Source organism: Andrographis paniculata, unplaced genomic scaffold (assembly GCF_009805555.1).
Source record: "Andrographis paniculata isolate CXL003 unplaced genomic scaffold, ASM980555v1 Contig32END, whole genome shotgun sequence".
In the NCBI taxonomy this organism is placed as follows: domain Eukaryota; kingdom Viridiplantae; phylum Streptophyta; class Magnoliopsida; order Lamiales; family Acanthaceae; genus Andrographis; species Andrographis paniculata.
Genome location: NW_026137565.1, coordinates 6054880 through 6073027, shown reverse-complemented (window position 1 = coordinate 6073027; position 18148 = coordinate 6054880). Strand labels below are relative to the sequence as shown.

The 18148-nt window shown below is 40.0% G+C and overlaps 6 protein-coding genes across 9 annotated transcripts; 4 read left to right on the top strand and 2 right to left on the bottom strand.

Annotated features, from left to right (window-relative positions):
• The first annotated feature begins 1277 nt into the window (after positions 1–1277).
• Positions 1278–8008, top strand: LOC127247885 (zinc finger CCCH domain-containing protein 37-like). Of its 4 annotated transcripts, none has more exons than XM_051269955.1 (13): positions 1278–1384; positions 1457–1657; positions 3003–3172; positions 4846–4902; positions 4995–5072; positions 5165–5227; positions 5305–5481; positions 5838–5875; positions 6004–6050; positions 6141–6256; positions 6540–6593; positions 7054–7197; positions 7628–8008. In XM_051269955.1, exons 1-13 carry the CDS (start codon positions 1336–1338, stop codon positions 7772–7774), a joined length of 1341 nt encoding a protein of 446 aa, XP_051125912.1. In that variant the 5' UTR covers positions 1278–1335; the 3' UTR covers positions 7775–8008. The 4 variants fall into 4 exon arrangements, with proteins under 4 accessions (XP_051125912.1, XP_051125911.1, XP_051125910.1 ...); XM_051269954.1 differs by having other exon boundaries at positions 2979–3172; XM_051269953.1 differs by having other exon boundaries at positions 2925–3172.
• LOC127247895 (uncharacterized) lies at positions 7959–8456 on the bottom strand. The gene has a single exon (XM_051269969.1). It carries the CDS (start codon positions 8402–8404, stop codon positions 8162–8164), a length of 243 nt encoding a protein of 80 aa, XP_051125926.1. The 5' UTR covers positions 8405–8456; the 3' UTR covers positions 7959–8161.
• Positions 8300–10565, bottom strand: LOC127247896 (serine/threonine-protein kinase AGC1-7-like). Its single transcript, XM_051269970.1, has 3 exons — positions 10350–10565; positions 9733–10234; positions 8300–9650 (listed from the first exon to the last, which is right to left on the bottom strand). The coding sequence occupies exons 1-3, from the start codon at positions 10519–10521 to the stop codon at positions 8792–8794; spliced, it is 1533 nt and encodes a 510-aa protein (XP_051125927.1). The 5' UTR covers positions 10522–10565; the 3' UTR covers positions 8300–8791.
• Positions 10566–11646: 1081 nt separating this feature from the next.
• On the top strand, positions 11647–14345 carry LOC127247887 (aspartic proteinase NANA, chloroplast-like). The gene is made up of 2 exons (XM_051269960.1): positions 11647–12508; positions 13330–14345. Exons 1-2 carry the CDS (start codon positions 11847–11849, stop codon positions 14150–14152), a joined length of 1485 nt encoding a protein of 494 aa, XP_051125917.1. The 5' UTR covers positions 11647–11846; the 3' UTR covers positions 14153–14345.
• A 276-nt stretch (positions 14346–14621) lies between these two features.
• Positions 14622–15986, top strand: LOC127247892 (peroxidase 7-like). Its single transcript, XM_051269967.1, has 2 exons — positions 14622–14969; positions 15053–15986. The coding sequence occupies exons 1-2, from the start codon at positions 14721–14723 to the stop codon at positions 15797–15799; spliced, it is 996 nt and encodes a 331-aa protein (XP_051125924.1). The 5' UTR covers positions 14622–14720; the 3' UTR covers positions 15800–15986.
• Positions 15987–16181: 195 nt separating this feature from the next.
• On the top strand, positions 16182–18059 carry LOC127247890 (metacaspase-4-like). Its single transcript, XM_051269965.1, has 2 exons — positions 16182–16688; positions 16911–18059. The coding sequence occupies exons 1-2, from the start codon at positions 16343–16345 to the stop codon at positions 17831–17833; spliced, it is 1269 nt and encodes a 422-aa protein (XP_051125922.1). The 5' UTR covers positions 16182–16342; the 3' UTR covers positions 17834–18059.
• The last annotated feature ends 89 nt before the right edge of the window (positions 18060–18148 follow it).

The window sequence follows — 18148 nt, the reverse complement described above, 5'->3', positions numbered from 1 at the left end:
ATCGGATCTTGGGTCCTAGTATTTTTTAGCGGACAGGTTTTGGATTCTGTAGAACCGTCTCGAACATGCTTTATTGACATTCCTGAAAAAAAAAAAAAAATCATTTAAATATAAAAAATTAATAGATTTTATCAATAATATAGATTTTAATAATAATAAAAAAATTGATATATGATATTACTTTCATATATATATATATATACAATTTTGTTTTTTATATTTTTTTATATATAAAAAAAATCTTAAATAGATCAAGATATCAAGAAAATGAATAAAAAAATATACTAATTTATAAGTTAATTGATGTTAAAAATAGTATTTAACATTCTCATAAATAATTTGTATATATATTATATGTTACAATCAAATTATAATAATAAAAAATAAGTTATTTATAATTGTAAATCAATAGCATATAGTTGTAATCTATTTAAAATTGATTTTATATAGATTTACTATTTTTTTTTTCAACTTATATTTTTAAAAAAAAGGTTAAGATAATAATGTTTTAATTTATTGTTTACTATTTAAATTAGATATGTCAAAACGGGTTAACGGGACGGATTGGCCCACAACCCATCATAACTCGCAGATAGGCGGGTTGTTTGCGGGCCAATTCGCGGCGGGGCAAATCAGAATTTCATCAACCCAATTCAACTCACCGGCGGGTGACGAGTTAAGCGGGCTAGCATACAGACTTTTTTTTTTAAAAAATAATATTATAAATATTTTTCGTAATTAATATTTAAAAATAGCTAAAAATAATTTTATTGTAAAATCTAAATAATAAATATTTTAAAATAAATAAAAAAATATAAAATTTTTTTAATTCTAAATAGTATTAGTTAGTGTGTTTAAAAAAATTAATAATATGAAATATTTTACATTGGTTTTCAAAATATTTTGAAAAGTCTCTTTTAACTGTGAATCCAACTCTTCGATCATAAAAAAATAGGCTTCGGCGTTGCCTGGTGAAATCCGTTGAGGCTCGATAAAATCCAGCGATATTGCTCTTAAATATATAAATAGTTATTTCAAAATAATTCAAATAAAAAGTTACTCCATAAAAGCCGAAGAGTATTTCCAAACCCTAAATTAAAACTGTTCCAGAAACGGGTCCAACCAATTTGAGGCTCAACTATCCATCTCGAAAAATTTCTAATGTAATTCGGGTAGGAGCGACCATACCCGAATTCTGCTGGTGCCAGACCAGCAGTTGATATTATTATTATTATTATTATTATTATTATTCTCCTTATTATTATCATCTTTTACAGGCTGCTATTTAGGGCTTCAACGCCTTTCTTCATCTGCGGGGACACGGGAAGGATTTTCATGGCGAACCACCTCTACAGCTACACCTCAAGCACATACGGTGCCGGAGGTAGTTCCGCGGCCAGTCTATACAGTTCTAGGTCTATTGGGGATTCATATCTGTCTGACACTTCATTGCTAGGTTCTTCGTCGAGGTATTTGGCCGCGGACTCATTACCCTCCGCCCTGTCTTCTTCGTCAATGCTGTACGATCCAGATAGCTACTCCACTGGATTCCCTGGTATGTCGTCGCACGTCTATGCCCCCCCTGGTGTGGATGTTGGGTCCTCAATGGTCACATCTGACTCCATTTACACTGGGCTGAAGCGTAATACATCTGAATGTAAGAAACTTTGCCATTTTTTTTTAAAAATCTATTTTATTTTTTGTTGAAGTTTACTAATTCTTGATGATTGCTTGCAAAACCTTGTATGGGTCGCTTGAACTTCAAGCTGATGTGTATTTGCTTAATACGCATTTCTGGTATGTGCTGTGTTTGAATCTGTGACACAAATCAGTTACGTTTTAGGACTCCCTTAAACCCATAGAGAGTGGTGAAACATATTATACTGATTTTTATTGGTTTGTTTTAACTGTTTCTTAGATGTTTCCAATTATTGTGTTATTCATTGGAAATAGTTGGGATCCTGAAAAGTGGAGGAGGTTAGAGTTTCTTTTTGCGAAGGAGCTAGGTTATAGATGTTGCATAATTAATTTTTAAAAGTAAAGTTTCTTTTATTCAATGTTGCTGGCAATGCAAAACAGCTACTACAGCTATATAGATAACATACATTTTTTTGACACAAGAAGACATACATATCTCATAATTGTATAGAGTGAATACATTCCTATTATAATGGCATGATATATATTTCACTGTACATCTCCATTGTTGTGTTGAATCCATGGAAAACTCATGATTGTTAAGAGCATTGTCCTGTTGTGGTTTTTGAAATTTATTTTAGGCTGGAGTGTCAATGGCACTTCTAGGTACATTCTCCATGTTAGTTTTTATGTCATAAACAATTATATTTATCTAGCTTAGTATTGCTGCCACTACTTTCAATGTTGAATATTACTCAAGTGAATGAATAGAAAAGTTGAAACCATTATTTTCTTATATTATTAAGTTAGAACATTTTCTCTTTTAAATAATATAGATGTCATCCCTATATTTGTGTGACATCTAGCCTAAAGGTTGAAGTAAACATTGATAATCATGTAGGAGAAGATATAATTTACTGCATCACTTGCACAATATTTGCTTCCATGCCAATTTCACTACCAAATACTTTCAGCCATTAAGCAGTATATTAGGAATCTTGTCTAATATGTTTAAACTGTATAAATTCACTACTATCTTACTTTGGTAACCTAATACTTATGTGTAATTAGCTTAAAGATTTAGGGTATCTATATACTTATATATATGTATATATTTTGCCTATCCAAAGTTTATGGTTTCTGATATTTTACTTATTAAAAAATGTACTTGGACTTAAAACAAGCCTAGGAGCTAATATTTTACTTGGTCTAAATATATATATATATCCTATTTGTATAGTAACTACGGCGGGTTTTCTTGTTATATGTGTCTACTATCTATCTAGCACTCTATTATCAGACTCTTTTGGGTATCCATAACAAGATTGGGCAAACTGAAGCTTGGTATTCGGCATACCCTTTAGCCAAGCGTTCTAGGTATGAGAGTACGAGCCATTTGCCCATTTACCCCCAGAGGCTTGGAGAGAAGGATTGTGCCTATTATATGCAAACAAGAACCTGTAAATTTGGAGATAGCTGCAAGTTTGACCATCCTATTTGGGTTCCAGAAGGGGGAATCCCAGATTGGAAAGAGGTGATCTTTTAAATTACTTTATCATCTAGTAATATTTTATTCAGTTACTACCAAAACTTCTAGTTGAGTTTATGTGGATATTATTTATTAGTTAATTTATGATTAAAAATGTTCACAAATTTTATTACTGAATCTTATTACTGTAACTCTTGGTTCAATGCTATTTGGCACAGTTGTTATTTTCATACATCCATTGATAATATCCTATTTTAATATTTATTTCCCCTAAACACTCAACTTTTTATATAATAACATAGTGTTATTATCTTATAAAGCAATACAAAATGAGGTATTATTTATTAGTTAATTCTATGATTATTATCATTTACAAATTTTATTGCTGAATCTTATTACTGTAACGGTTGGTTATTTGGCGCCGTTTTTATTTTCATAAGTCCATTAATAATACCCTATTTTAATATTTACTTTCGCTAAACACTCAACTTTTTATATGATAACACAACGTTCTTATCTTATAAAGCAATACAACATGATGTTGCAGTACAGTACATAAAAAAGCCACAAATAATACCTCTAGGGTTGTTCTTAATATATATTTTTCTACCTTTACTTAAAGAATCTGTATAAAGAGCCTACATATTTGTTCACTAGAAAGTTTAATATTATTTAGATTGGGCTATAGGATATATTGTTAATTCTTTTCTATCCTTTCCTATGTGAGTTCTTTTACAAGTCCTTTTTGATTTTGGGACGATAGTTAGATAATATATTGGCTAACTCATTATTGAGAGTCCAGGGCCTTACTATCTACCTATTTCTCTCTCATTATGATTTACAGCGGTTCTGTTTTTACACATTATTGATAGCATCAGTGATGAACATATTGGAGGTTTCCTTCTATACTATCTATTATATGCTATTTTTAAGTAGATCTCATAATGGTGGCTTACTGCAGGAAATTAGGAACTTGTCTTCTTTTGTTTAATGTACTTTCAGAAGTTCAATTAGGTTCGTTAGATCTTGTACCTTCCATGCTATGTTTAAATCAATTATTTAGGTTGGAAAGTACAAGTTTTCTTCAGTAGGTAAAGTTATGATAATTCATATGTAAAAGAATTTAATATTTTAAAATTATTCTCCTAGAAGTTTATTTGTGTAATGTAATCTGTCTTTCCTGAATCAGGCATATAAGTATGATAAGCTTTCCATTCAAGGAGGAAGTCCTGTTTGATTGATATATTTAACTTTTTAATTTGTATTTATTATTCAAAAAAGCATTGTTTGCTGCTTTTCTGTTGAAACATCTCACTGGTGCTGTTTAAGCTTTTGAAAAATTTCTAATAAAAGCTTATAGCTGTACAAATGCATCTGAGACAACTTTCAGATAAACAAATTACGTACCTCAGGAAAGCTATAATAGCTATGCCCTCAAAAGGTTGATAATGCATTGTGAAAATCTTGATGGTTCTAGTTGAATATGCACTTTTTTGAAGCGTAGATTAAAACTTCCCATTCCTGTTGCATATTAGCTTATGTCTTCTCACTAACAGACATCCATGTTATTGGTATTTCATAATTTTAATTTGTGGTTACTTTCTTTTCTAAAACCTTATATTGTACTCCTTGTTACTTTCTTATAATTATCTCTCTCATCAATTTTGACTTCACATCCATCTGTTTATTGACCATTGAAAATTTTGGCTTGTATTCAGATTCCACCTGTACCTAGTGAATCTCTTCCTGAGAGACCGGGGGAACCAGATTGCCCTGTAAGCTGGATTCAAAGCATTTGCCCTCTTGTATAGGATGAGATGTTCTGAGTTGAACTTCATTATTTATGTATTTTGATGATATGTTTCAGTATTATCTGAAGACTCAGAAGTGCAAGTTTGGGATTAGGTGCAAATTCAACCACCCAAAAGATAGAATTGCTGCTCTGGTTAGTCTTAATAGTTCAATCTATTGCTAATATTTGTATACTTAACAACCCATGTTCACTCTTTCCAACTGCTATTATTGACTCAATATTAGGGTGCTACTTTGGAAGCTGATCCCTCTATCTTACCTGAGAGGCCATCAGAGCCGCCATGTGCTGTATGACACTTATCCCATTCAGGCCATTTCTCATTAATATCTTTCCACTTAACAATTTAATTTGTACCTTTAATCAGTTCTACATGAAGACTGGAAAATGTAAATTTGGCTCAGCTTGCAAATTTCACCACCCCAAAGATGTGCTCATACAGTTAGCTGGCGGAGAAAACCCAATGCCTGGAGATGCAAAACCAGTGCAGCCAACTTCTACTCCAGCATCGCTGCACAATTCAAAAGGCCTTCCAATCAGACCTGTATGCATACTTCAAAGAAACTTTAACTATATTCTTTGGTGATCATATATCGTGCTGAAAAATGATAAAATGATATAAGTTGAATGAAATGAAAAACACTGATGCATTCTTCCTGTCACATAGTACCTTACCATTTGCTGCTTTGTTATTTGTTTACCAACTTTGAGTCTTTCCACTCTGAATTATCTGAGCTTTATTGTCTATTCACTGTACTTAATCTGTGTTGAGAGGACAGTGAGAATGAATGAATGAATTTTGAGAATTTTGTATTTTTTTGCCAATGTTTGTACTCTTCCGTTGGGTTGCATTTTTTTTAGTTTTGTTAGATGTCTTCTCTTACTGATTACAATCGACAGGGTGAAGAAGATTGTCCGTTCTACATTAAAACTGGAAGGTTAGTACATCCTTCTGTCCTTATTCTATTAAAACATCTTCCATGGTTAGGTTATGTGTTTGCCAGATATGGCAGGATTAATATTGTTATATATAAACATATATATATTTATTTATATTTTCTGTCAGCTGCAAGTATGGGGCCACATGTCGCTACAATCATCCAGACAGATATGGCAAGTGACTTATTTACCTCATAATTTTGTTTTTGCGCTTACTGGTTATTGCTGACAGACTCAAGTGTTGTGCATCCATAAATTTCGCAGCTGTTGGTGTTGCACCTACTCTTCTAACGTCTCCCTCAACACACTACAATATTGGTGTTGTTGCTCCGACAGCATCCCTGCTGCCAACTTTTGATCCAAGGCTAACTCAGACCACGGTACAGTTGATTCTCTAAGCTCTCTGCAATCCTGCTGGTATTGATGCATATGATTTGTATACACAAAAAAGGAATATTTAAATTAGTTTCCATTCAGATTATAGAAAAACTGTATTGAAATGTCTTCTACTTTTTGTTATTATTGTCCTTTTCCTATTATGGATGAGAGCAGAAAACCTAGCCTAATAGCATGTTTCTAGTTCTATTTTAATCTAGCTATATTATTAAGTTGCTGTTTTCCTATTTTTACTTTCTCATGGATTTTCATTATTTATGGTTGCAGCTTGGTTTGGGTGCCGCTATTTATCCTCAACGACCTGGGCAGACAGAGTGTGATGTGCGTATCAATTTTTTTTCCGTCATGTTGCTGTTATAGATGAAAACAAATTTCTAATTCTTTGCTAGTGCTCTTTTCAACTTAGGTGTTTGCATGTTTCATTTTATTCATGTTATATGCTGCTTAGACTGCTTAATTGTAACTTATTTGTCCACTTTGATGTCTTAATGTAAAGTAATGGTGTTTCTCCTTGGATCAAGTATATATATTATTTTGGGAAGTAGCACCATCATCCAAAACTAATTGTGGTTCACTATTGATGGAATGCAGGTTGCATGATTAGTCTTGGCAATTTCTCTTATTATATGAACTAACTATTAAACTGTTTATCTACACTTAATAGAATTTTGTTGCTCTAGATTGGCTCCGTTTTGCTCTCTAGCTTAAATATACCATTGCATTAAATACTTCCATTTTCTCTTCTGCTGTACTAATGTATCACTTGGCTTTGTGGTTCTAGTATTACATGAAAACTGGTATATGCAAGTTTGGAACTACTTGCAAGTTTCACCACCCTGTTGATCGTTCCACACCAACTGCATCAGCTACAGAATCTCAGCAGCAGAATGTGAAACTGAGTCTTGCTGGCCTGCCAAGAAGAGAGGTACATTAAATGTTTGATATAGCCTCATCCTTGAATTTTTTAATGTTTTGCTTGAAAGGCAGAATTTGTTTCCCTTATTTAATCTTTCTAAGATTGAAAATTTCATTTCAATTCCTATTTGGGACCTGAAATTTTGTGGTTGGCAATAATTATCTTGCTTGACTAGATCAATTTATTATTATATGTCTTACAATCTCTTTCCTTGATGGGTGGTGTATTGATTTCTTTCCAACTTATTCTCTTAACTGACTGGATAAGATAGCACCTGTACTACTTATGACTCTATATTGAGGTTTTGTTATGAGCTTGTTCTAGCTCATATTTCCTGCCTGCCATGACTTACCCTCTCCGTGCGCCCCTGCGCGCCCGCGCACACACACACATATATATATATATATTAATTAGGCTGTTCATCTTGCAATATTTATAGGGTGCTATAAACTGCCCATACTATATGAAGACCGGGACATGCAAATACGGGGCCACCTGCAAGTTTGACCACCCACCGCCTGGAGAGGTTATGGCTATGGGGTCATCACCCAGTGGCGGAGAAGGAAATGAAAATGGAGCTGTTTAAACAATTATGAGAGGACACAACAACCCCAAAGTACGTTGTTACTTTTCCTTATGGAACACTGTCTGTATCATCTTTTTTTTAATTTTTGAGCTTGGACTATGTGCTGTACGAGATTGTTGGAGGTTTGATTTGCTTGTTTAGATGATAGAGGCTTGTGTGACTGCTGAAGCATTGCAATTTGGAATATTGAAGCCCTTCCATTATTATTATTAATATTGAAAAGACTTGAGTGTAGTTGATGATAATTAATCCTTGAAGGTGTTCTTGTTCGTATATGAACAAGAAGCCATTGATGTGTACGGTAGTACATCTCTAGTTGTATTTAGCTTAGGAGAATCACAACACATCAAACACAACACATACATATTTAGATTTTGGGTAAGGAAGTTAGCCGGTGCCGGAAACACCTAAATCTTTCTTTTCGTCGTCTTTTCCAGCGCCGAAAACTGGACCCCCTAAGCCGGCGGCGTCCTTCACCTTGTCTTGATTTTTGTCTACTTGAACTGCACCCTCATCCTGTTTTGAGTGAATATCCATCCGTGTCTTTTTTTCGCCGGTGGCGGCGGCTACCGACTTGTATGTGGTGGCCGTGAACGACTCCGGCGGCTGCGCTCCTTGAGCTCCTGACATTTCTTCCTTGCTATCCCAACTATATCCACTGCTTCTATTCGATTCATATATATCTTGATTTAGATATATATATATATTATATGTACATACATATTTGCATGTATGTGCACAATCACACATAGGTCTACTGCCCTTCCACGTGTATAATAATGTCTGCTACGCTGTACAGAACAAAGCATCTAGAATCTTTGGGTATATAGCTGAGCAATATCTATACATAACATAAAATTAGTTTAGATGATGAAAACAAAGCCCCAAATCGCCTACTATACCTACTGTCTTTGTACAAAATTACAGTTAAGAGGAGCAAGAATGTCGTCTCTACTGTACATCCCACCCAACCCAACCCAATAAAGAAAAGACAAGTCTAGTCTAGTCTAGTCTAGCCTAGAAATACTCGAACACAACGTAAGAAGAGTCATTAGAGCTGCTGGTCTTATGGTTATCCTGCCCCATTTCTGGCAACTTCTTGTCCGAATCTTTACTCATATACTGCTTGAAGTCAAATGGCTGTGGAACATATGGAGGTGTGGCACTTCTCACAAGTGCCCAATTCACCCCCTCAAAGAAAGGATGCTGCTTTATTTCAGTAGCACCTCTGGTGTATGCAATCCTCTTGTGTGGCTCCTTCACCAGCAGCCCCTTTATAAGATCCCTCGCCGTCGAGCTCACCTGCGGATTATCAGGGAACTTCAATGGCTGCCCCACTACATTGAACAGTGTGGCTCTGTTTCCCGACCCTTTAAAAGGAGTTATTCCATGTAGAAGCTCATACAAGAAGATCCCCAACGTCCACCAATCGACTGCGCTGCCGTGCCCCTCTCCGCGGATGATCTCCGGCGCTAAATACTCGTGTGTCCCCACAAACGACATTGATCGAACATTTGTCGGCTCCGCCATCAGTTCCGGGAGGGAGTTGGCATTGTTTCCCAATCCGAAGTCGGATTTCGACTTGCGGTTCTTCTTCGGGAGCAGCCGTGGGAAGAATGACGACGGCTGGTAGCAGCTCCGGACTGCATTCTCTTCGTCTAAGATCCCGCCGTAGCCAGAGTCGGGGTTTCCAGTGTGGACAGATGAAGACTTCACCAGCGTCGGATTAACAGAGCAGCGGAGCGAGAGATCGAAGTCGGATAGCATGATGTGCCCCTCTTCTCTCACTAGAACATTCTCAGGCTTTAGATCCCTGTAAACTATTCCGAGCATGTGTAGGTATTCGATGGCCAGCAACACCTCGGATGCATAGAACCTGTGTTCGGAAGAGATTTATGTAGTAAGAAACTGAAATGCAGCTGCCATGGATAAAGATGAGGGACTGAGAAATGAGATACCTTGCAGCTTCCTCTGTAAAATATTTGCTGGGCTGTTTCTGCCGGAGGGTGTGGAGGTTACCTCCACTGCAGAACTCCATGACCAAGCAGTAGTACTTATCGGTGTCGAAATAAGTGTACAATGTAGGTAAGAAGGGGTGATCGAGAAGGCCAAGAATTTCTCTCTCGGTTTGAGCTCTAAGTAGCTTGTTTCTGCTTGCAAGAGAGGCCTTGTCCATTACTTTCATGGCAAAGAAGGCGTGCGTCCCCTTGAGCTCAACAAGGAAGACACTCCCGATGTCGCCACGCCCGAGGCGCTTCAAGATCCTGAAATTGTTGAAGCCGAGAGGCGAGTCTTTGGAAGAAACAGAAGTGATTGCATCCCATCTGACATCTCCGCCGGTGTGTGGTTTGAGTGGCGCGCAGGTGCTATCCATGCTGTCGCTGCGGTTGCTGCTCCCGCTCGTCCATCCTTGAGATATCGTCGATATGCTGCTCTTGGCAGCATTGCTGGCCTTGGAACCTGCATCAGGTTGAAGAAGCCATTGGTGATTGGATCTTATCTATGTATGTTCATACTTGTTTTGGGGAGAAGGCAAGGGGTAGTATTGAGAGTTAAGAGTTTGGATTTGCATTACCTGACATTGCCTCGTTGCTTGTCATTGCACTTGTTTTTGCTGTCTGATCTGATTTCGTTGTCGTCGTCGTATCGTGATGAGATACATTAGACATTGTTGAGGTAGAACTCTTGTCGTCCAGCTCCGTCCCGCCTTGTTCAATGGCATTTTCTTCTGCTGGAATGCGATCCATCTGATTTGGAACCAGAAACAAAAACCAGACCCCAAAAAAAGACAAAGAAAAAGAACTGATTCATGTTTTCATACCATTACGGATATAATCAACAATGCCACAAATGGATGAATTATGCCAGAATCCATAATATTCGAATGACTGTAACAGAATAAAATTCGTATGCCATAATTGCTGCAGCTACACAACAAACTCCTGTTTCTTCGCATTTCTAATCGTTCCTAGATCCAGAACAATAATTAAAGAATTCCGATTCTTATTTATTGTTTCCTCTAGCTATGAATCATGAATGCCTTTCCAATTTCATGATTGATTGCAGCGATCTATCCCTCACAATATTATATTATCGGATAAGTTCATCTGCTGAATTTTCGAAACCGATTTGCCAAAATTCTAGCTACATAAACGCATAGATAAACGACCAATTGCCTTTGCATGCAAGCTAATGGACATCCAGATCATCAATACATTGTATAAAAACATCGTAATGTTGTAAACGAGATATCCTTGAATAACTTACGCGAACTTGTTCTCTCCTGGATCCAAATTTCTCTGCCGATCTTGCAGATCATTGGTTGGATAGGTCTTTAAATTGCGTCAGGAAAATTGTTATGAACAGCAAGGAACAGGGATCCTCGATGGAATCTCTGCCAATTCCATTGTGAATATAGGTTTGGTAGAGATGCGTTGGGAATGGGATAAAAGCTTATGAGGAGGAGCGCAAGAGAAGAAGAGATGGCGGAAAATAAATCAACAAAAATAAAATAAAATAAACAAATTATTATATGATCATTCCTATCTATAAATACACATAGATAATATTTTACACATTACCTATTTTAGCAACAATATGTAAATTCCATAATTATTTATTGCGATATTATGGTGCTGACTCTACGGGGATTAAACGTCAGTTTTCATTATTATGAATCAATAATCTATATATTAATATATTTTTTAAAAAAATTAAATAATATTGCATAAATTTTTAACATTTTATTTCGTGAGTTATCAAAACGACGTCGTTGCAAGTGGAGTAAGTAATCCATTGCCGGCTGGCTGCTCCTGCTACTATAAATACTGATTTTTTTTACTGTCTTCCCCACCTTATCCCTCTCTGCAATACAGTCGAGCCCTGTAGGTTGCCTTTATATATTAGCATATATGTCTGTCCCTCGACCTCTGCCCTGGAAAAATGGTCCCCCTTTTCAGCGCAACCCGAGGACGCCCTTTGCCTTTCTTCCCTGAAATCGAAACATAACCAGTTTCCACCTTTCTCCTCCCTACTCTCTTTCTGTTTCTTTGCGGTGGCGGTGGCGGTGGCTATGGTAGAAATGTGTAGCGACCAGAGGGCCCTCCTTTTCCACGTCCTCACCATCCTATTCATCACTGTCGTCTCTGTGCAACAAGGGTATGGTAATGGAAGTGTGAAATTGGAGCTGATTCACCGCCATGGTAATGGTACGGGGAGGAAATGGAGTAGTTTCCCTCTCCGGCAACTGCTCCACAGAGACGCCATTCGTTTGGCTGCAATTTCGGAGAAATTATCTATGGCGAAAACTGAGTCAATCGCTGCAACTACAAGCAGGAGGCGAATCCAGGAGAGCAATGCGTATTATTTTTCAGCCTGCAAAAATGGCACAGTGTCGGGCCAATTGCCAATGCACTCCGGCGCCGACGCCGGCGCCGGGCAGTACTTTGTGCATTTCAGGGTTGGATCTCCGGCGCAGAGAGTGGTGCTTGTTGCAGACACTGGGAGCGATTTAACCTGGATGAATTGCAAATACAGTTGCCATGGAGTTCGATGCAGGAGGAGGAAGAAGAAGAAGGAAAGGGATTTCAGAAAGAGGAGGGTGTTCCTTGCAGACCACTCGTCTTCTTTCAGGACTCTGCCATGCTCGTCCGCCATGTGCAAGGTTGATCTTGCCAATCTCTTCTCTCTGGCAAGGTGTCCTTCTCCCATGGATCCATGTGCCTATGATTACAGGTAAATCAATTTGCAAATCTCCATCTTATCTTCGTTTACAATTACAGCCTTAATCCATTACAAAGCAGCTTTGGATTCCATAGACAATAATGGCTTAAGCATTTGTTAGCAAAAAAGAGAAAGGGATTGTGATTTTTGATTTGTGAATACTGCTGCTGCATCATCTGTATTCACATAAAGTATCCAATGCCCCTCCACACATTTTCTTGGTTCTGTCAGGTTTTCAGCCATTGTAATGTCCCTACATCCATCCAAGTTGGGATCAACATTACTTTGCAAGATCATCCTCTAAAACTGCCACTAAACGACGCCGGGGTTAGGATATTTTGTCGGCCCCTTCCTATTTCAGCATTGGTTGTTTCTTCCATTAGCGGAATCATCAATTCATGTTCACCAAAACTTATAGATGAGAAGAATCTTGGTTCTCATTTAGGTTGTCTTCTTTAAAGTTGCCAGATGGAAAAGGAGGGAAGCTTCCAACTTAATGTCCAACACCATTAAATGCTTGGTGGACAAATCTGTGTGAGAAGGGAAGGCCACCATTCCTGCTGGTGTAGTAGTCATTACAGCTCTTACCTACATCCCACACAGCAGTAATGACCCCTTCTTGGTAGTAGATTGGGTCACATGACTCACATCCCCCTGCACCTTGCTCTTTCCCCTGTTTGGTCGACTTATTACTAATTATCGACGTGACAACTGGCTTGTCCGATCCGAACAAGTCCCACATTCCCCCCATCTTTATTGCATACGCCTAGGCCTAAAGATCGATGTTTTAGCTCTATCATTCATATTCGATTGTCTTTTTTACTTCTGATTAGGTACTCAGATGGATCAGCTGCCGTAGGCCTTTTTGCGAACGAGACAGTCACTTTTCGCCTCACAACCGGGAGGAAGCTAAAGCTCCACAATGTGTTGGTTGGTTGCAGCGAGTCTTCACGCGGGGAGAGTTTCCAGGGCGCCGACGGTGTGATGGGCCTGGCATACAGCAACCATTCGTTTGCAGTGACGGCGGCAGCAAGATTCAGGGGGAAATTCTCGTACTGCCTCGTCGATCATTTAAGCCCGAAGAACGTATCAAGCTACCTCATATTTGGGTCACATGACGAGTCGCGCGTAACACTTGGCAGAATGCGATACACGGAGCTTGTCCTCGGCGTGCTCTCGTCGTTCTACGCCGTGAACCTCAGAGGCATCTCCGTTGGCGGATCGATGCTCGACATCCCTACCGAAACATGGGATGTGAACGGCGTAGGTGGACTGATCATCGATTCGGGCTCGAGCCTTACGTCGTTGGTTCAACCTGCGTATCAGCCGGTAATGGCTGCGATAAGGCTGACGTTGCTGAACTTCGCGAACTTGAACCTGGATATAGGTCCGCTCGAGTACTGCTTCAACTCGACAGGGTTCGATGAATCTGCGGTGCCAAGATTGGCGTTTCACTTTGCTGATGGGGCGAGGTTCGAGCCGCATGTTAAGAGCTATGTCATCGACGCGGCTCCGGGCGTGAAGTGTCTGGGATTTGTGCCTGCAGCTTGGCCCGGTTCGTCGGTTATTGGAAACATTATGCAGCAAAATCACCTCTGGGAATTCGACATCGTCAATCGTAGACTCGGCTTCGCCGCATCTTCTTGCAGCACCTGAATGGCTCCGTCCATCGTTTGTCGTCTTCATCTTCATCATTATCTCTGTAATTTCAGTCTTTCTTATTCCTATTCTTCAATCTGTATACACCACAAAAGTTGGAGATTGTCTTCTGCTTTGTTTTTTAACTAACTCACAGTGAAGTGAAGAGATCAGTATTGTTTACAGCTGCAAACTTTTATAAGTATTTTCATTTTCTGGTAAAAGAGAAGTGCAATGCCGACATAGAGTGGAACCATCAATGGCAGCCATTAATAACGAACGACAGGCTATGTGTTTGGATCGAATCTTCTTCCCAAGGATTAGCTCTAGTTCATATATATATATATAGAAACCTTCACTGGATTACCTCACCATCCTCACATGTTACTCAAATTACTCATTTAAATAGAGCACATCACAGCACAGCACAGTACCAGGTGTAGACATGGAGGCATGTCATCTAGTGCTCATCACGTTTATCTTTTTTCCCAAAGACTCCATTTTTATAAATCACTAATAATCATTTGAATTCAACCACAAATCTAGCTACTCAGATCTGCAAACTTGGCGTACACCAAACTGTATTATGAACTGGTTTTTACTAACTGCTGTTTTGCTCAATGCTCATCTGGCAGCTTCTTCCTCCTTGGCCGCGAAACAGCCGCCGCCTGCAAGACAACTCCCTCCGGCTGCGTATCTTAAAACAACATATTACCAGAAATCATGCCCCAATCTTGAATCCATCATTCATCGGAGAATAAGCTATTGGGTCAAGAGAGATTACACCCTCGCAGCTGCCATTATCCGCCTGCATTTCCACGACTGCGCCGTCAGGGTAAACCGTAAAGGTTCTCCTTTTATTACAGATTTTGATCAGAGTTTTTAATCAGTTGAGTATTATGATTAATGTCTTGCCAGGGCTGCGATGCATCTGTCCTGCTGAATCATTCCGGCAGCGAGAGGGCAGCCGAGGCCAGCAAGACACTCCGGGGATTCGATGTGATCAACGACATCAAACGAGCGGTGGAGAAGCAGTGCCCCAGGACTGTCTCCTGCGCGGACATTCTAACCGCCGCCGCCCGCGACGCCACTCTGTTCGTTGGAGGTCCTTTCTGGGAAGTGCCGTTCGGGAGAAAGGACGGTCGGATTTCAGGGGCGAAGGAAGCTGAGGCCGTGCCACAGGGCTACGAGAACGTCACGTCATTGCTCAATTTCTTCGACAAATTAGGACTCACATTCGTCGACATGGTCGTCCTGTCGGGAGCCCACACAATTGGCAGATGCACCTGCCATGCCATCAAGCGCAGGCTGTATAACTTCACCGGAAACGGGAAGCCCGATCCTTCCATGAACGTCAATTACCTGAAGTTGCTGAGGGATCAGTGCAAATCGGACAGGAATTTCGTGAATTTAGATGCGACAACTCCTAGGGTTTTCGACGTCGACTATTACAGGAACCTGTGGAAGAAGATGGGGCTGCTGTCGACCGATCAGCAGCTGTTTTCGAATCCTGGGACCGGCGGCCTGGTCGACGTCCTGGCGCGGCAGCCGGAGTTCTTCCTCAGCCAGTTTGCGGTGTCGATGGTGAAGTTGGGGAATGCCAACGTGCTGGTAGGACAAAACCAGGGCGAAGTCAGATTGAAGTGTGACTATGTCAACTATTGATCGTCCGCCGCCATTGCCAATGCTCCTCCATCTTCGTGGCGACATGGAATGACCTTCCATACTTCGTTTCCATTTATTTGTCTGTTTTATTGCATTTATTAAAGCTGTATTTTATGGCTAAAGGATATACTATATTTTTTCGGATGTAAATTTGTCAATATTTTGTCAAACCCAAACATTTGACTACAACCCACCATTAACGCTTCACCATTAACACTCCACCAATGTCTGAAAAGAAAATGAAAAGTATTAATCGCTGGCTCCACGTCGGGATGCCGACAGTATGTATTAAATATTCAAAAGCCATCGCTTTCGTTTCGTCTTCGCTCTTTAATCAAGTTTGAGATTTGGGTTTAGTTTTTTGCCATCTGTTGCCGAAAGGTTTCCCTAATCTTGATTAGGAAAGCGAGATTTTCAGTTTCAGTTTCAGCCTCACCCAAACCCTACTTATTTTAAAACTAGATCACTCACTGCGTTGTGCCCCACGACCACAAAACAGAGTAAAGTGAATATTCGAGAACAAGGTTCTGATCTGTTGAAGCTATGGCGAAAAAGGCTGTGCTAATCGGGGTCAATTATCCAGGGACGAAGGCGGAGCTGAAGGGATGCATCAACGATGTTCGACGGATGTACGCTAGCCTGGTGGAGCGTTTCGGTTTCGCGGAGGAGGATATTACGGTGCTGATAGACACCGACGATTCATACACCCAGCCTACTGGCCGGAACGTCCGCGCCGCGCTGGCGAATCTGGTGGAATCCGCCCAGCCCGGAGACATTCTCTTCGTTCACTACAGCGGCCACGGAACGCGCCTTCCGGCGGAGACCGGCGAGGAGGATGATACCGGGTACGATGAGTGCATTGTTCCTTGTGACATGAACCTCATCACTGGTGAGCTCCATTTCCCCCTTGTATGTATCTTTTTGGTGATTCTGATCGTGTTGAATTTGTTCGATCTATTTGAATTTGGTGTGAATTGTGGATTAGGTTTAAGATCAAAGTCATAGACCATTAGAACTTCAATTGCGTTATCACAGAACAAATAGGTTTCTGCAGTTTGACTTTGAATAGATTTGGACTGATTGGTGGTTGATGCTTTGACTGTCGGGGCAGATGATGATTTCAGAGAATTGGTTGACAAAGTGCCAGAAGGATGCCAGCTGACGATCGTGTCCGATTCTTGCCACAGCGGAGGCCTGATCGATGAGGCCAAGGAGCAGATTGGGGAGAGCACTAAACAGGGCAAGGAAGAAGGCGAAGATTCTGGGTTTGGCTTCAAGAAATTCCTCCGAAGAAGCGTCGAAGATGCAATTGAGTCACGCGGCATTCACATACCTTCCGAATTGAAATTCGGGCATCGCGACAGGCGCCACGATGAACAAGAGGAAGAAGAACAATCTGGAGAGGGTTATCAAGGGGATGTCCATGTTAAAAACAAATCCTTGCCCTTATCAACTCTCATCGAGCTGCTCAAACAGAAGACAGGAAAGGATGACATCGATGTTGGTAAAATCCGGCCGACTCTTTTTGATGCATTCGGGGATGATGCCAGCCCTAAAGTCAAGAAATTCATGAATGTTATCTTCAACAAACTAAAAGGCCATGGTGAGGGCCAGGGTGAAGGGGGTGGGTTTATGGGCATGGTAGGGAGCTTGGCTCAGCAATTTCTCGAGCAAAAGCTCAACGACAACGATGAAGGATACGCAAAGCCTGCATTGGACACCCATGTTGGAAGCAAAACCGAAGCTTACGCTGGATCTGGCAAAAGAGGACTTCCTGATAGCGGAATTCTTGTCAGCGGCTGCCAGACAGATCAAACATCTGCAGATGCCAATCCTAACCCATCCGGCGACGGCAGTGGAGCTTATGGCGCGCTGAGCAATGCCATTCAGACTATAATTGCAGAATCGGATGGGCGAATTACCAACAGGGAAGTGGTACTTAAAGCCAGAGAGCTGTTGAAGAGACAGGGCTTTACTCAGCGCCCGGGGCTCTACTGCAGCGACAATCATGCCGAAGCTCCTTTCATTTGCTGATGCAACTGAACTAAAGTATCCTATGTTTGGGATTGATTCGATGAGAATTTTGTTTGGTAAGTATGTTTTGTGTGGTGTGCTTGTTTATGTGTTGTCTTGAAACTTGTCCTTTGCTCCCCTTTTATGGGATTACTTGGAATGTACAATAAATTATACCCTACAGCAATCAGCTCTCTGTACTTTGAAATTGTGGGATGAGCGCGAGGATTTTGTGATATTTGTTTCAGTTTGTCATTCAGATCAATGGTGTGAAGTTTTTGTGAATTACTATATAATACTACATGTATTGAAAAATCTACTGCTGTAGAAAATGAA

Excerpts from the sequence above, each read along its gene's own strand:
- LOC127247885 (XM_051269952.1), top strand. The coding sequence starts at position 1,336 with ATGGCGAACCACCTCTACAGCTACACCTCAAGCACATACGGTGCCGGA. Across the intron at positions 5,073-5,164 it reads AAGATAGAATTGCTGCTCTG|GGTGCTACTTTGGAAGCTGA; the intron begins GTTAGTCTTAAT and ends ACTCAATATTAG. Across the intron at positions 6,257-6,539 it reads CAAGGCTAACTCAGACCACG|CTTGGTTTGGGTGCCGCTAT; the intron begins GTACAGTTGATT and ends TTATGGTTGCAG.
- LOC127247892 (XM_051269967.1), top strand. The coding sequence starts at position 14,721 with ATGAACTGGTTTTTACTAACTGCTGTTTTGCTCAATGCTCATCTGGCA. Across the intron at positions 14,970-15,052 it reads TCCACGACTGCGCCGTCAGG|GGCTGCGATGCATCTGTCCT; the intron begins GTAAACCGTAAA and ends ATGTCTTGCCAG.
- LOC127247895 (XM_051269969.1), bottom strand. The coding sequence starts at position 8,404 with ATGTCAGGAGCTCAAGGAGCGCAGCCGCCGGAGTCGTTCACGGCCACC.
- LOC127247896 (XM_051269970.1), bottom strand. The coding sequence starts at position 10,521 with ATGGATCGCATTCCAGCAGAAGAAAATGCCATTGAACAAGGCGGGACG. Across the intron at positions 10,235-10,349 it reads AAGCAACGAGGCAATGTCAG|GTTCCAAGGCCAGCAATGCT; the intron begins GTAATGCAAATC and ends AACCTGATGCAG. Across the intron at positions 9,651-9,732 it reads TTTACAGAGGAAGCTGCAAG|GTTCTATGCATCCGAGGTGT; the intron begins GTATCTCATTTC and ends TTCCGAACACAG.
- LOC127247890 (XM_051269965.1), top strand. The coding sequence starts at position 16,343 with ATGGCGAAAAAGGCTGTGCTAATCGGGGTCAATTATCCAGGGACGAAG. Across the intron at positions 16,689-16,910 it reads TGACATGAACCTCATCACTG|ATGATGATTTCAGAGAATTG; the intron begins GTGAGCTCCATT and ends CTGTCGGGGCAG.
- LOC127247887 (XM_051269960.1), top strand. The coding sequence starts at position 11,847 with ATGGTAGAAATGTGTAGCGACCAGAGGGCCCTCCTTTTCCACGTCCTC. Across the intron at positions 12,509-13,329 it reads CCATGTGCCTATGATTACAG|GTACTCAGATGGATCAGCTG; the intron begins GTAAATCAATTT and ends ACTTCTGATTAG.